The sequence below is a fragment of the Drosophila simulans genome, chromosome 3L, assembly GCF_016746395.2.
Source record: "Drosophila simulans strain w501 chromosome 3L, Prin_Dsim_3.1, whole genome shotgun sequence".
In the NCBI taxonomy this organism is placed as follows: domain Eukaryota; kingdom Metazoa; phylum Arthropoda; class Insecta; order Diptera; family Drosophilidae; genus Drosophila; species Drosophila simulans.
In genome coordinates this window covers 21,675,804-21,691,494 of record NC_052522.2, presented here as the reverse complement: position 1 = coordinate 21,691,494, position 15,691 = coordinate 21,675,804, and the positions used below count along the sequence as shown (strand labels likewise).

The following is a 15,691-nucleotide window of genomic DNA, read 5'->3' as shown; positions in this document are numbered from 1 at the left end:
CTATAGCTCCCGTAAAAGTAGACTCGAAAACTATTGTTGCGCGACTCGACTAACGGATACTTCTTGGTCTGTGCAGAATTTTTAAAATAAATATATCTTCAGATAAGAAGGACCTGGGTTACATATATGCATAGAATACTATGAAGACATTATGTTAAGCATATATTTAGGTCTGGATACTAAATACATATAGGTATTAATGTATATTATACTCGTTATTTATAGAGTAAAAGGGTACATATACTAGATTTGTTGAAAAGTATGTCACAGGTAGAAGGAAGCGTTTCCGACCATATAAAGTATATATATTCTTGATCAGGATCAATAACAAAGTCAATTTGGCCCGGTCCTGTCAGGAACTATGAAAGCTAGAAGGTTGAAATTAATTATAGCGATTCTAGAGACCCATGTTGCCACGCCCAATCTAACGCCCACAAGCCGCCCAAAACTGCCACGCCCATACTTTTGAACATTTTGGGATATTCTTTCATTCATTTATTTGTCTTTTTTTGCCATAAAACTGTTTGCCTTGAAACCATCATTTTAAGTTATTTTTATTCACGTTGTTTCTCTTTTAAGCTCTCGATTCAAACTCTTCGACCTTGATATATATAGTTAATTCTATCGATATAAGTCTTTCCTAGTATTTTATATTTATACACAGCTCACAGCCTTTCCCACAAACAGGCCAAAATTTCCACACCAACATTTTTGAAATATGTTTTCATTTTTTTTCGTTTTAGTGTTTGTCTTGCCAAAAAAACAAACAACTTGTATAAAAAACATTTTTACCGCGTCCCTCTTTACACCTGCAAGACCCCCAAAATATTCACACTTTTAAACCATTTTTAAAAATTTTCTGATTTTATTCCCCAATATCTGTCGATATTCCAGAAAACATATGAAATTTAGCGTTCGCACACTACTACCTGAGTAAACGGTATCTTATAGTCGGTTAACTCTACTGAAGCATTCTCTCTTGTTTATATTAACTAAAACCTCTTCTGTTCACAATTCCACTTTTATATTTTCGGAATTCCCTTTCATCTTTTGCTGCGTAAGCAATCCTAGAATTTGAGGGCTTAGTACCCAATTAACAGCTCTCAAAGTTCCCGAGATATCGGCGTTCATACGGATGGACGTAATACTGACGCTACATATTTAATGTTTTTTAGAATTTATCCGCTAATTATATAAAATGGCGATCATATTAAGAATCTCATTTATGTGCTTAACATAATGTGTTCATAGTATTCTAAAAGAAAATTCCAAAAATTTAGCGATTTTATCCCGAAGCAATTGCCTGGCTTGAAAAAAGCTGGCCGCCAACACAGCTGCCTATCGATGACGCGTGACTGATAGCGCCATCGATAGCCTCCGCACAGACGTGGTTTTCCCAACTTGCAATGCAGCAAATTAACGGATGTAATGCGACGCATAGCTCCCCGTTTTCTGGAAACAAGCAAACGAAGCAACAGCCCGCAGGTTGATCCTTGCATGACAACCGATTGAAGGAGAGAGAGTGAGACATCAACGCGCAGTTACGGCATCAAGGGATTACAGTCTGGTCAGATATTGGTGAGTCCAAGACCCGGATGCGAATTCGGGATGGGGAGTCTGTTGTTTACTGCGCATTACGTTGGTCGATCCCCCCTAAACGATCTGCTTTCCCAGGGCAAGCTAGCAAAAGGAAAACAAACGCCATGTCGACAGAACGAAGTTCGGATTCAGCTGAGCCAGCGGATTTGGCGCTCTTGTTGGACCGCATTAACATCAACAACAACAATAATAATAATAATAATAATAACAACAGCAACAACAACAACAATAACAATAACAATAACAATAACAATTGCGGTCGCAGCAAGAGCGGTGGAACTCCCAGGAAATATGCGACTGCTGGAGCCCCAAGCTCCATTAGAATGTGCCCCGCCAGCAATGTGAACAGCAACCAGAGCAACAAACAACTAAACTCGATTTGCCAGCGGGCGCAGGCGGGCCACAAGCTGATGATCATAATGCGCGGCCCTTCAGGCAGCGGTAAGAGTACACTGGCAGAGTCTCTGCTGCGCCAGGCGCACCTACTCGATCGACACCAGGTGCGCGACTTTGTTCTGAGCTCAGACGACTACTTCAAGACGGGCCGCGGCTATGTCTTCAACCCCACTCTGCTGCCAGCCGCTCACGACTGGAACCAGCAGCGAGTGCGCGATAAGGCCGCCTCCGGCTGGAGCCCCATCATCGTGGATAACACCAATACAATGGTGTGGGAGATGCAGCCATATGTCCAAACCGCCGTGCGTTACGGCTACGTAATTGAGCTTCTCGAGCCCAATACTAGTTGGTGCAAGTCTGCCAGCAAGCTGGCCCAGAAAAACGTCCACAACGTCCCACGGGAGAATATTCAGCGCATGCTAGAGCGCTTCGAGCGCACGACTGCGGGAGAGCTCATTCGGGTAAGAAGGCACTTTAAGTGGTCTCCATACATACATATGTATATAAAGATTGAGATTTATTGTTAACTGCAATCTCATTGTGAGTCAGCCAAAAATGTGTAATTGTATGTATACCCGTTACGCGAGTGTAAAACGTTTAACTACGCTCGATTAAAAGTCTTTAAGAGGTATATATTTATTCTTGATCATTATCACTAACCAAGTCAATTTCTCTTTTTTGGATTTCATTATTTTTTCCGCCCAACATTTTTTTGAATTGCAAAAAACGTTTAGACCACCTGCAGAAACATAGAAAGGGCATTTTTGTGGCTACCTAAATTTGTAGGGCATACCACGGTCAATAAGTCAGAAAGTCTTTGGAAATCTGAGAAACAGCCCCTTTTTTGCAGCTCAGTGATCGGAATGTGGCAGTCTAGCCACAAACAGTTTCAAACTCTGAACTTAGCAACTAAATTGAGCAACTAGCTCGTTTTCATTCTTTATGAGTACAATTTTTGTATAGTACGTCATAGGTTGTATTTTATTTCGTACCCCGAAGCTTATTAAATAATGGCACTTACTAAATTTAGTATCTTTCTCTTCCTACCGGAACATTTTATGCGACAGTTAATGAAGGAGACAAAGTATACTGTGGAGCTGCCGCAACTACGCAATCACCCGCCCCTTCCTGCCGTGCCTATCATCACGAATTTTGAAGAGAGCAAGCCGCTGGCAGCCTCAGTCCCAGGGCCAGCGGAAAATACCTTTAAGCTGAATGCTAATGCCCAAACGTGGGTGCCCTACGAGCACGGAGCGCCTTCATACTGGTCGCAAACAGTGAAATCGGCAGACACAGGCGCCGCGACAGTTCCGGAAATTCCCGACGCTTTGGGTGCCGCAGCTCCCGTAAAGAGCGAAGTGTCTATTATAGATCTGCTCCGCGAAGAGAGCCAAGTAAAGGAGGCACCGTCCAAAGCGGAGTCTAGCGAGGCAAAGCCCTTTGAGAGGCACAGCCTAGACTGTCCCAATGAACCGAAAGGGTTTGCACACCTGCGCCAGATGTATCCCAATAAACAGCTGACCGGCCTCTGGGACCTGTTTGTAAAGTGCAAGGCCGACGTGGATTGGGCCGTTGATATTCTATTGAAGGAGGACGAGCTCAACGCGGCCACTGCTCCGGATCAAATCGGATTTGAGGAAAATGTCAATAGCGAGGAGGCGGCGCAGTTTCAATGCGACTGCGACAAGGCGGCCGATGCCCTGGAATCTCCGATTTCCACTCCTATCTGCACCTCACCAACTTTACCGGTATCGAAGACCGAATCGAAGCCGCAACGTCAACCGCGCAACAAACGAGCATCGGCCCCCACCAACAAAGAGTTGCAAATGAAAATCCAGAATTGCTTTGTGTTAGGTAAGATATTATTCTAATAAGAGTCAATTTAAAATAAACTTATTATTTCAATTGCGTCATCAAATTCACTAATGAATCAAATGTATCAATTGAATGTATTTCCATTATATTATGTTAGAGATATGAGTTCGATGTCTGATAAATAATGTTTATTGATTTTTAGGCGACGAACAATACTCGGAGCACACTCGCAAAATTCGCGATATTCGCAATGGAATCCTGGATCAACCGATAGTGCCTAAACCACCGGAAGCTCCCGAAGGACCAGAGCTAGAAGAGCTGGAGGAGGAGGACCCTGAAGAAAATACTCTGCTGGAAATCGATTTGGGCACCTCTTTAATTGAAAACTATTGTTGCGCGACTCGACTAACGGATACTTCTTGGTCTGTGCAGAATTTTTAAAATAAATATATCTTCAGATAAGAAGGACCTGGGTTACATATATGCATAGAATACTATGAAGACATTATGTTAAGCATATATTTAGGTCTGGATACTAAATACATATAGGTATTAATGTATATTATACTCGTTATTTATAGAGTAAAAGGGTACATATACTAGATTTGTTGAAAAGTATGTCACAGGTAGAAGGAAGCGTTTCCGACCATATAAAGTATATATATTCTTGATCAGGATCAATAACAAAGTCAATTTGGCCCGGTCCTGTCAGGAACTATGAAAGCTAGAAGGTTGAAATTAATTATAGCGATTCTAGAGACCCATGTTGCCACGCCCAATCTAACGCCCACAAGCCGCCCAAAACTGCCACGCCCATACTTTTGAACATTTTGGGATATTCTTTCATTCATTTATTTGTCTTTTTTTGCCATAAAACTGTTTGCCTTGAAACCATCATTTTAAGTTATTTTTATTCACGTTGTTTCTCTTTTAAGCTCTCGATTCAAACTCTTCGACCTTGATATATATAGTTAATTCTATCGATATAAGTCTTTCCTAGTATTTTATATTTATACACAGCTCACAGCCTTTCCCACAAACAGGCCAAAATTTCCACACCAACATTTTTGAAATATGTTTTCATTTTTTTTCGTTTTAGTGTTTGTCTTGCCAAAAAAACAAACAACTTGTATAAAAAACATTTTTACCGCGTCCCTCTTTACACCTGCAAGACCCCCAAAATATTCACACTTTTAAACCATTTTTAAAAATTTTCTGATTTTATTCCCCAATATCTGTCGATATTCCAGAAAACATATGAAATTTAGCGTTCGCACACTACTACCTGAGTAAACGGTATCTTATAGTCGGTTAACTCTACTGAAGCATTCTCTCTTGTTTATATTAACTAAAACCTCTTCTGTTCACAATTCCACTTTTATATTTTCGGAATTCCCTTTCATCTTTTGCTGCGTAAGCAATCCTAGAATTTGAGGGCTTAGTACCCAATTAACAGCTCTCAAAGTTCCCGAGATATCGGCGTTCATACGGATGGACGTAATACTGACGCTACATATTTAATGTTTTTTAGAATTTATCCGCTAATTATATAAAATGGCGATCATATTAAGAATCTCATTTATGTGCTTAACATAATGTGTTCATAGTATTCTAAAAGAAAATTCCAAAAATTTAGCGATTTTATCCCGAAGCAATTGCCTGGCTTGAAAAAAGCTGGCCGCCAACACAGCTGCCTATCGATGACGCGTGACTGATAGCGCCATCGATAGCCTCCGCACAGACGTGGTTTTCCCAACTTGCAATGCAGCAAATTAACGGATGTAATGCGACGCATAGCTCCCCGTTTTCTGGAAACAAGCAAACGAAGCAACAGCCCGCAGGTTGATCCTTGCATGACAACCGATTGAAGGAGAGAGAGTGAGACATCAACGCGCAGTTACGGCATCAAGGGATTACAGTCTGGTCAGATATTGGTGAGTCCAAGACCCGGATGCGAATTCGGGATGGGGAGTCTGTTGTTTACTGCGCATTACGTTGGTCGATCCCCCCTAAACGATCTGCTTTCCCAGGGCAAGCTAGCAAAAGGAAAACAAACGCCATGTCGACAGAACGAAGTTCGGATTCAGCTGAGCCAGCGGATTTGGCGCTCTTGTTGGACCGCATTAACATCAACAACAACAATAATAATAATAATAATAATAACAACAACAACAACAACAACAATAACAATAACAATAACAATAACAATTGCGGTCGCAGCAAGAGCGGTGGAACTCCCAGGAAATATGCGACTGCTGGAGCCCCAAGCTCCATTAGAATGTGCCCCGCCAGCAATGTGAACAGCAACCAGAGCAACAAACAACTAAACTCGATTTGCCAGCGGGCGCAGGCGGGCCACAAGCTGATGATCATAATGCGCGGCCCTTCAGGCAGCGGTAAGAGTACACTGGCAGAGTCTCTGCTGCGCCAGGCGCACCTACTCGATCGACACCAGGTGCGCGACTTTGTTCTGAGCTCAGACGACTACTTCAAGACGGGCCGCGGCTATGTCTTCAACCCCACTCTGCTGCCAGCCGCTCACGACTGGAACCAGCAGCGAGTGCGCGATAAGGCCGCCTCCGGCTGGAGCCCCATCATCGTGGATAACACCAATACAATGGTGTGGGAGATGCAGCCATATGTCCAAACCGCCGTGCGTTACGGCTACGTAATTGAGCTTCTCGAGCCCAATACTAGTTGGTGCAAGTCTGCCAGCAAGCTGGCCCAGAAAAACGTCCACAACGTCCCACGGGAGAATATTCAGCGCATGCTAGAGCGCTTCGAGCGCACGACTGCGGGAGAGCTCATTCGGGTAAGAAGGCACTTTAAGTGGTCTCCATACATACATATGTATATAAAGATTGAGATTTATTGTTAACTGCAATCTCATTGTGAGTCAGCCAAAAATGTGTAATTGTATGTATACCCGTTACGCGAGTGTAAAACGTTTAACTACGCTCGATTAAAAGTCTTTAAGAGGTATATATTTATTCTTGATCATTATCACTAACCAAGTCAATTTCTCTTTTTTGGATTTCATTATTTTTTCCGCCCAACATTTTTTTGAATTGCAAAAAACGTTTAGACCACCTGCAGAAACATAGAAAGGGCATTTTTGTGGCTACCTAAATTTGTAGGGCATACCACGGTCAATAAGTCAGAAAGTCTTTGGAAATCTGAGAAACAGCCCCTTTTTTGCAGCTCAGTGATCGGAATGTGGCAGTCTAGCCACAAACAGTTTCAAACTCTGAACTTAGCAACTAAATTGAGCAACTAGCTCGTTTTCATTCTTTATGAGTACAATTTTTGTATAGTACGTCATAGGTTGTATTTTATTTCGTACCCCGAAGCTTATTAAATAATGGCACTTACTAAATTTAGTATCTTTCTCTTCCTACCGGAACATTTTATGCGACAGTTAATGAAGGAGACAAAGTATACTGTGGAGCTGCCGCAACTACGCAATCACCCGCCCCTTCCTGCCGTGCCTATCATCACGAATTTTGAAGAGAGCAAGCCGCTGGCAGCCTCAGTCCCAGGGCCAGCGGAAAATACCTTTAAGCTGAATGCTAATGCCCAAACGTGGGTGCCCTACGAGCACGGAGCGCCTTCATACTGGTCGCAAACAGTGAAATCGGCAGACACAGGCGCCGCGACAGTTCCGGAAATTCCCGACGCTTTGGGTGCCGCAGCTCCCGTAAAGAGCGAAGTGTCTATTATAGATCTGCTCCGCGAAGAGAGCCAAGTAAAGGAGGCACCGTCCAAAGCGGAGTCTAGCGAGGCAAAGCCCTTTGAGAGGCACAGCCTAGACTGTCCCAATGAACCGAAAGGGTTTGCACACCTGCGCCAGATGTATCCCAATAAACAGCTGACCGGCCTCTGGGACCTGTTTGTAAAGTGCAAGGCCGACGTGGATTGGGCCGTTGATATTCTATTGAAGGAGGACGAGCTCAACGCGGCCACTGCTCCGGATCAAATCGGATTTGAGGAAAATGTCAATAGCGAGGAGGCGGCGCAGTTTCAATGCGACTGCGACAAGGCGGCCGATGCCCTGGAATCTCCGATTTCCACTCCTATCTGCACCTCACCAACTTTACCGGTATCGAAGACCGAATCGAAGCCGCAACGTCAACCGCGCAACAAACGAGCATCGGCCCCCACCAACAAAGAGTTGCAAATGAAAATCCAGAATTGCTTTGTGTTAGGTAAGATATTATTCTAATAAGAGTCAATTTAAAATAAACTTATTATTTCAATTGCGTCATCAAATTCACTAATGAATCAAATGTATCAATTGAATGTATTTCCATTATATTATGTTAGAGATATGAGTTCGATGTCTGATAAATAATGTTTATTGATTTTTAGGCGACGAACAATACTCGGAGCACACTCGCAAAATTCGCGATATTCGCAATGGAATCCTGGATCAACCGATAGTGCCTAAACCACCGGAAGCTCCCGAAGGACCAGAGCTAGAAGAGCTGGAGGAGGAGGACCCTGAAGAAAATACTCTGCTGGAAATCGATTTGGGCACCTCTTTAATTGAACAGCTGCGCGATCAGTTCCACACAGAGGACGAAATGTTGCCGCCGGAACAGGAGCTTCCTACCGCAACAAAAATATTTATGCCGCGTCAGCTAGCCAAGCAGCTTTACATGTTGTGGATGGAAGCTGTCTTTAACCAGCTAGAGGAGACACGCCAGCAGACAATGCGCGATGACGAGCAGTTCGCCCGCCTGCTCAAGCATCCAGGTTACGCCGATTGCAGCGAGTCTCCGAGCAACGTGGCTGAGCTTCTGGATATGGAGTTGGCCTGGAGCATATACAACAGCGAGCAACTGGCCGCTAAGAAGGCAGCCGAGTTGGCCGCTCGCAAACAAACGCCCAACGATATAGCTACCCACCTAACCAAGATGAAGCTGTGTGAGACGTTCCCGGACGTTCCCACCGACACTGTGCTTGAGGTCTTTGCGGCAACCGGCAGCAATTACGTTCAAACTGTCGAGGTCTTGGACAGCAACGTAAAGAGTATGCTGAGCAAAGCGGAACTCTATGATAAGGCCCTTCGCGAGGGCGAAAAGCTTAGTGAGCAAATGGCGCTGGAAGAGCGGAAGCAGCAGCAACAAAAGCAACAGAACTCCTCCGGCCAAGGCCAGCGCTCCATCTCCAGTTCCTCCGCCCATGCCCGGTCGCCCCAACTGCAAGAGGAGGTCAAGTGCGCTGCTCTTCGCGACTTTGAGGAAACGCGAAACATGGCCGCCCATCACTCCCAACTTAAAGCGGAGTGCTATCTAAAGGCCAAACAGGCGGTACAGCGCGGCAATAGTAGCGTGGCGTTATACTACTCGGAGATAGCCAAGTTACACAAGCAGAAGGTCGACGTATTTAACCAGCGGGCGGCCAATTGCATAATGGAGGTGCATCGGCACACCCAGAACAACCCGGATCTGCTAGACCTGCATTACCTACACACGGTAGAGGCGATCAGTTGCCTGGACTTGTTCCTTGACCGCCACATAACTGTGCTGCGTAACACCACCCGCGTGTACAAGCACGTATTCATTATCACGGGCCGTGGTCTTCACAGCGCAAACGGAGTGTCCACCATTAAGAACAGGGTGAAGGCCAGGCTGGGCGAACGCCGTTTGCGGTTAGTAAGGGGCATTTTTCGTTAAAAGTCGTCTAATTATTCACCCACCTATTTCAGATGGCAAGAGGTCAATCCAGGGCTGCTGCGCGTCAAGGTGTTTTCAGCATCGCGTCATTCAAAGAACTTCTGATTGGAGGCGAATTGCACTACAGGACTTGCGGGACAAAATGCGTTTCACACTGCCATATAGAAACAAAAGCAAGTGTTATTTAACTTTTGTAATAGCCTACAAAATTGTAAAGTTAAGTAATCATTTTCCCCTGTCCTGGTTGCTGTTTTACTTTCGAATGTGTTCTATAACCTATGAGACATTCCCAATTTTATTACTCTATATTACTTTCAATGCTCGTCCCAATTATTTTTAAGTTGGAATTATGCTTCCAGCGTAGAGTTCGTGTAAGACGCGAATTCGCAATGCGACTCAGGAAAGTAGTGATTTAGTATCTTCCAACAATATACCTAATCACAGAATTACTTATTTTTATACTAGTTTACTCAACTTAGTGTAAAAACCGTAGTCCTAAGGTACACGAGGTCCAAAAATTACCATTACATTTCAGATTGGTAAGCAACTATTGACATTTTCTTCTTAAATAAATCGAAACGTGAGAAGGATATTATTCAGACAAGTTTTTGAACGAGTAGTACACTTAGGTAATTTATTTTTCAAACTGTTACATCAAACGATAAATTCTATGTTAGTAAACGCATAAGTCTGGATTCGACAATCAATTTGTACTAGAAATTACGCAGCAGCAAGATCGGACAATTAGCCATCGAACTTTCCAGTGTTTACATTAGTGGTTTAGTTCCAGGCACTGCTGATCAGTTTGTCCTATGAGCAATGTGAACCTTCCTTCTGCCTACCTGGACCATCTGCCAGGCAGGGAAGAGCATAACCTTGGTTTAATGTTTGAAACATGGAAAGACGACAATTTTTATTTACCACTACAAAATCTGTTAGCCTGGCATCGGAAAACGCGGGACACGAAGCTTAGGTAAACTGAAGGATCAGACGAGGATACACATCTGGGTGTACACCTGCTGACCGCTGGATGTGAACCATACATTCAGGTAAATGGTAACTTATTCTAGAACATCGATGGCAGTCTGAGCGAGGGCTCCATGGCTTTGGTTGGGTCGGCTGGACTGCGGTCACTAGGTGGGGTCCTTGAGCGGAGAGGGCAAATGCGGGTCGGAGACTCGCGCTCCCGGCGACTGGTTCTCCTTGCCCCCGTGCAGCCGGTTGGCCATCAGCTCGATGAGATTTGCACGTCCGCGCTTGGGCGTAAAGCGGGAATTGCCCGAGCTGGAAGCTTTATCACGGGGCGGGGTGCTCAGGAAAACGCCCTCGAATATCGTCTCCAAGCTGTTGGAGTCGTCGGCGTCATTGGGCGGGCTGATCTGGGCGTTTATCTCGTGCAGGGCCACGTACTGAGGATCGTTCTGGCGTTCCTCGTCCGGAAGGAGCCTCAGTGGCTGTTTGGGCGTCTCGATGTCCGACAGATCTAGATCGTCGATGGGCGACGGGGTGCGTCCATGCGGCGAGAAGGCGCGGATCTCGAAGGCCGGCAGCTCGTCGCAGCCGCCATCCGGGGTTTGCTCCTCGCGCTCGAAGGCCAGCGAGAGGTCACTCTCGCTCTCCATGTCCACGGAGGACATCGAGCACTGCAGGCGGAAGGAGCCGTTCAGCTGGTCTCCCTCCTCACACGTATTCACCGCTTCCGAGGTCTCCATTGGTCTGGCTGGTCTCTCAAGTGCGTCTTTGTCTTTTATTCATCACAGGGATGCGCTTCGCGGTCTGCCTGTCTGTGACCGCGTCTTGCTTCGCGGAAATCCGCGCTCGCAGGTAACCAATGTTTGGGATCAAGCCCTGTGCACCAGACAATTTTAAATTTTAAATCCCAACAATTTACAAGCCGTCACTTTGCTAGTGGTGAGAGACAATTGCGCTACCTGGAAAGAACCAGCGTTCCCTGCGAATGGCTATCGAACGCAGCCGATAGTTGCGGGCAAACAGCTAGTAACGATATGGTCGACCCATTACTGGGTCTTCCAACCATGTCGATAAAATGTAAAAAACAACTTATTCGTTTTCTGTTTTCACTTGGGCCAAGGGGAAAATATTCTGCTGAAATAGTAAAAAAAAATTAATTATTTTCTGTACTAGTAGCAATAAGAATGTTTTATACCTCGAAACCGTTTATGGAAAGGCAGTTTCCAAATTGTTCAGTTGAAAAGTATATGCAAAAGAAATACATAGTGACGAAGGATACATAATGTGAGTTATCAAAAGCTGTCGCTAAAACTACGGGTCTTACTAGACCAATCATGTTTTCAGCTAAATCTTTTGAAAGGTAAAATAAGTCTCGTTTTGAAACCTAGGTGTACTATCGTCCAATCTCCATAAATTCAAACGCTTTTGTTCTTATAACTTTAATTCGAATCTGTCTTTTATTTGTTTCGTTTATGCTTTGCTCGCTCTTGCTCGTTAAACAAGTTAATTAGTGAAACTATCGTACATCGTCGTTAAAAGACATAAATTGTGATATACATTTACGATATAGCATGTACTTGAGTTAACACATCCATTGAATTACGTCCTTTCCCCAATTCTGTTGCATTTCGTAAAGTGCAGTTAAACATTTATCTATCTTAAGTAAGTTTCGATGTGCTAGCTTTAAGCTGCCCACTCAACACAATAGTTGCTATGCCATAAAAACAATTAATTGTTAAATTATTTAACAAATAGTCCAAAGCGTTTTTGAAAGTATACATTAGGTATAGTGGTTTGGTTTATCGTTTACCTACAATTAAATTACATATAAATACAAATTGTTAAAGTAATGCCTAGAAAACGTTGCTCTCTTGGAAGTTATTATTTAGCTTAGTAGTTGCTTACATATCTTGAGCGCAGATTTAATTTAACTAACACCTTTTTGGTTTTCCATACGCTTAGGGTGAAACACGAAAGTTGCCACAATTCTTGTGCCTAAACATTTAATTTAATTGTATTAAATTCAATTTGATGCTTTTCTCGTTTGGGATGTCACTTAGCTGGAGTATATGTATAATGCATGTATAATTCTTTACCATGTAATTTTGATGATTTTCCTAGTAGCTGTGCCTCGAGCGAGGCAACATCCTCACTTAAATCGCAGCACAACCCATTTTAGTATGAGTATTGAACAGTCTACGCTTACTGTGGTGGTACATCTCAATCGAATCCGAACAACAATATATTAACAAAATGTTTAAAACTAAATAAAAGTATTTTAAGTACAGCTAGAAATAATAGCTTAGCTTGAAACTATATATACACTCGAGTCTCAGCTTTGACTTACAATGTGGTGGATTTCAGTTTGCCGAAACGTTAAACATATAAATTATATTAAGCTTTATCAAATTCAACCACTTATTTAAAATTAGTTCCCCAAGAGAAAGTATAGTCCCGCATTTGAAAGTATATATGTGTTAGAGCAGTTCAATTCGGAAGTTCACCAACTGGGGGTCCAACTGTACATAGACTGAGATCTCCGCTGATCGCAAACACGACCATTTAAGTTTGGCACAAACTTTGAGTAACGCTCTCCCGCTGGAACCTTGGTTGGCCCGGCCCATATCTTCCACCCGCCCCCGCCAGCCTGCCTCAATTCAGGCCCAGAAGTCGCTTGAAGGCTCGGCGGTAGTCCAGGTTGAAGATGGTGTAGATGACCGGGTTCAGGCCCGAGTTGATGTAGCCCAGCCAGGTGATGAAGTTCTTGAACTTGTTCGTGGGGCAGCAGCTCTGGCAGAAGGGCAGGATGACGTACATGAGGAAGAAGGGCAGCCAGCAGATGACGAACACGCCCATGATGATGCCCAGGGTGCGAGCCGCTCGCCGCTCCTTGGACAGCGAGATCTTCTGCTTCTCCTCAATGAACTGGTTAACCCCACTAGTCTTCTTCTGCAGCGGAGTAACAGAAACGGCGGCGACTCCCGTCGAGGATTGCGGCGGGGTCAGCTTGAGGGACGTCTGCTCTTCCGCCTGAGTCACGCAGACCTGGAATCGAGGTGAGGAAAAGTTTTGTTAATCAAGTGGCATGGATATTAGTAATTTGTAAAGTAAGGTAATTAATTAGCTTGAAAATGGTACAGGGATGTGTTCCTAAAAGCCATTTCTCCCATATAAAGACCCATAGTTGGACAACTTATATCGGCTTATCCATGTGGCTCTCTAAATAAAAGACCACTTTAGGTTTTGAACCTCATTGTCGTTTTCCTCGAATATCAGATACCTTAGCTGGTGAAAGTGTCAAGAAAATGTTTTAAAACAAGAGAGAATGCTGTAGTCGAGTTTCCCGACTATCAGATACCCGTTACTCAGCTAATGTGAATGCGAACGGTAAATTTCATCATTTTTCTGGGATATCGATTTTGGGGAATAAAATGACAAAAAAATTAAAAAATTTTTCAAAAGTGTGGGCGTGACTGGCTTGGTGAATTTTTGGCAAATCGGTAGAAATTTAAGCGACTAATCACATTATGAAAAAAATGTCCAACAATTTTTCTAAAATGTGAGATTGGCAGTTTTGGGCGGTTTAATGGCGTTAGAGTGTCTTGGAAACATGGGTCAACAAACTTGCGCTGCGTCTATGTCTCCAGAGATCTCAGACGGACATGGCTAGATCGACTCGGCTATTGACCCTGATCAACAATAATATACTTTATACAGTCGGAAACGCTTCGTTCTACCTGTTACATACTTTTCAACGAATCGAGTATACCCTTTTACTCTACGAGTAACGGGTAAAACTGGGTAACGGGTATAACGAAAGGTATTAAAAAATCTGTCCAAAAACTTATAACAGTTGTGAAACAAAACCCTTTATAATAAATATTTTGATTTAAATAAATGTAATGTAAAATGTAAATCAATTATGGGCTTGCAATATCTTCACGATTACGAATTGTCTCACCTGTATGCAACCTTTGGGATCGCTCCCGCTCTCCGTGCTGATCTCGGCGTCCGACTTTCCACCTCCAGAGTGGCCTCCGCCGGCCTGGCATCTACCGCCATCCCCGCCGGCGGGTAGGAGCTGTTGTTCGCCGTGGGGCTCGCAGGTGGACGAGGACTGCGACTTGCGGCCACCACGGGCCTTGCCGTGCTTTATGGAGTCCTTGATCTTGGCGCGACGCGACTTCTTGACCAGCACGACCACGTGCTGCTGTTGAGGATCGCTGTTGCCATGGGAACCCACTTTGGAGGAATCCTGCGGCTGGTGGGTTTCGCTGCTGATGCTCTCCTGGTCGTTCTGGATCATAGGCGTGGCGAACTGGGCGCGATCCCGGCCGCAGCACAGCCAGCTGGCTAGGAGGCGCGACTTGGAGCCGGAGTTGGAGGCGGCGACGGGCGAGGAGTTGGCCATCGGCTCCAGCTCGGTGGACTTAAGAGCGATCGTGTTGAGCTTGTTGGCCCTGGCTCGCTCCCTTAGGCGGCGCCGAGTGGCCACGAAGATCTCTATGTAGACGATCGTCATGATGGCTAGCGGAATGAAGAAGGAGCCCAGCGAGGAATAGATTACGTAGCCGCGCTGCGAGGTCAGCTCGCAGGGCGTGGCGCTGGTGAACTCGTCCGGCCAGTCGTTCCAGCCGATCAACGGCGGACTACTTATCAGCAGCGAGAGTAGCCACACCCCGGAGATGAGCAGCAGGACGCGACCCACGGTCCGCTTCTGGGCATAGTTGATGGGGTCCGTAATGGCCCAGTACCGGTCGAGGGCTATGGCACACAGGTTCAGGATGGAGCTGGTGCAGCATAGCACGTCGCAGGTGAGCCACAGCTTGCACAGGTGGATGCCGAACTCCCAGCGCCCCAGGATCGAGTAAGCCACGTTGAAGGGCAGCACCAGAAGGGCCACCGTGAGATCGGCCACCGCCAGCGAAACTATGAAGAAGTTCTGGACGATGCGCAGCGGCTTGTAGGTGAACACACTCAGAATCACCAGGATGTTCCCGATGATGGTCAGCACGATAATGACCGAGAGAACCAAGGCGGTGAGAAGGGCCTAGTTAAAATGGAAAACCAGTTAGGGAGAGTTTTGAAAAAACATAAATAAGATCAATTGATATTCAGACTTATTAAAAGAGTAGGAACTACTAGTTCGGTGTTCTAGGGTCTAGGAAGAGTCACTGGCTCTGCGTGGTAACTGTCACATTTAATATAAGCGAAATTTGTGGGTGGTAAAT

General features: G+C 44.8%; 4 protein-coding genes and 1 long non-coding RNA gene across 5 annotated transcripts in view; 2 read left to right on the top strand and 3 right to left on the bottom strand.

Annotated features, from left to right (window-relative positions):
- The first annotated feature begins 355 nt into the window (after window positions 1–355).
- LOC120284800 lies at window positions 356–5,638 on the top strand. The gene is made up of 5 exons (XM_039293917.2): window positions 356–1,578; window positions 1,675–2,456; window positions 3,063–3,849; window positions 4,013–4,232; window positions 5,447–5,638. Exons 2-5 carry the CDS (start codon window positions 1,704–1,706, stop codon window positions 5,523–5,525), a joined length of 1,839 nt encoding a protein of 612 aa, XP_039149851.1. The 5' UTR covers window positions 356–1,578; window positions 1,675–1,703; the 3' UTR covers window positions 5,526–5,638.
- Window positions 4,009–8,420, bottom strand: LOC120284802. The gene is made up of 2 exons (XR_005544048.2): window positions 8,348–8,420; window positions 4,009–4,181 (listed from the first exon to the last, which is right to left on the bottom strand). It is a non-coding gene; the product is annotated as an uncharacterized LOC120284802 (long non-coding RNA).
- LOC6739094 lies at window positions 5,601–10,078 on the top strand. The gene is made up of 5 exons (XM_039293916.1): window positions 5,601–5,744; window positions 5,841–6,622; window positions 7,229–8,015; window positions 8,179–9,463; window positions 9,521–10,078. Exons 2-5 carry the CDS (start codon window positions 5,870–5,872, stop codon window positions 9,591–9,593), a joined length of 2,898 nt encoding a protein of 965 aa, XP_039149850.1. The 5' UTR covers window positions 5,601–5,744; window positions 5,841–5,869; the 3' UTR covers window positions 9,594–10,078.
- Window positions 10,079–10,093: 15 nt separating this feature from the next.
- On the bottom strand, window positions 10,094–11,453 carry LOC6739093. The gene has a single exon (XM_016171925.3). The coding sequence runs from the start codon at window positions 11,198–11,200 to the stop codon at window positions 10,622–10,624; it is 579 nt and encodes a 192-aa protein (XP_016032933.1). The 5' UTR covers window positions 11,201–11,453; the 3' UTR covers window positions 10,094–10,621.
- A 438-nt stretch (window positions 11,454–11,891) lies between these two features.
- LOC6739092 (tyramine/octopamine receptor) overlaps window positions 11,892–15,691 on the bottom strand; it is a 31,077-nt gene continuing 27,277 nt past the window's right edge. The window contains exons 3-4 of the mRNA XM_016171924.3: window positions 14,422–15,510; window positions 11,892–13,505 (exon numbers count right to left, since the gene is read on the bottom strand). Coding sequence (XP_016032932.1) covers window positions 13,113–13,505; window positions 14,422–15,510 — 1,482 coding nt within the window. The 3' untranslated portion in view covers window positions 11,892–13,112. The remainder of the gene's footprint in view (window positions 13,506–14,421; window positions 15,511–15,691) is intronic.

Excerpts from the sequence above, each read along its gene's own strand:
- LOC6739094 (XM_039293916.1), top strand. The coding sequence starts at position 5,870 with ATGTCGACAGAACGAAGTTCGGATTCAGCTGAGCCAGCGGATTTGGCG. Across the intron at positions 8,016-8,178 it reads CCAGAATTGCTTTGTGTTAG|GCGACGAACAATACTCGGAG; the intron begins GTAAGATATTAT and ends ATTGATTTTTAG. Across the intron at positions 9,464-9,520 it reads CTGGGCGAACGCCGTTTGCG|ATGGCAAGAGGTCAATCCAG; the intron begins GTTAGTAAGGGG and ends CACCTATTTCAG.
- LOC120284800 (XM_039293917.2), top strand. The coding sequence starts at position 1,704 with ATGTCGACAGAACGAAGTTCGGATTCAGCTGAGCCAGCGGATTTGGCG. Across the intron at positions 2,457-3,062 it reads CTGCGGGAGAGCTCATTCGG|TTAATGAAGGAGACAAAGTA; the intron begins GTAAGAAGGCAC and ends TTTATGCGACAG. Across the intron at positions 3,850-4,012 it reads CCAGAATTGCTTTGTGTTAG|GCGACGAACAATACTCGGAG; the intron begins GTAAGATATTAT and ends ATTGATTTTTAG.
- LOC6739093 (XM_016171925.3), bottom strand. The coding sequence starts at position 11,200 with ATGGAGACCTCGGAAGCGGTGAATACGTGTGAGGAGGGAGACCAGCTG.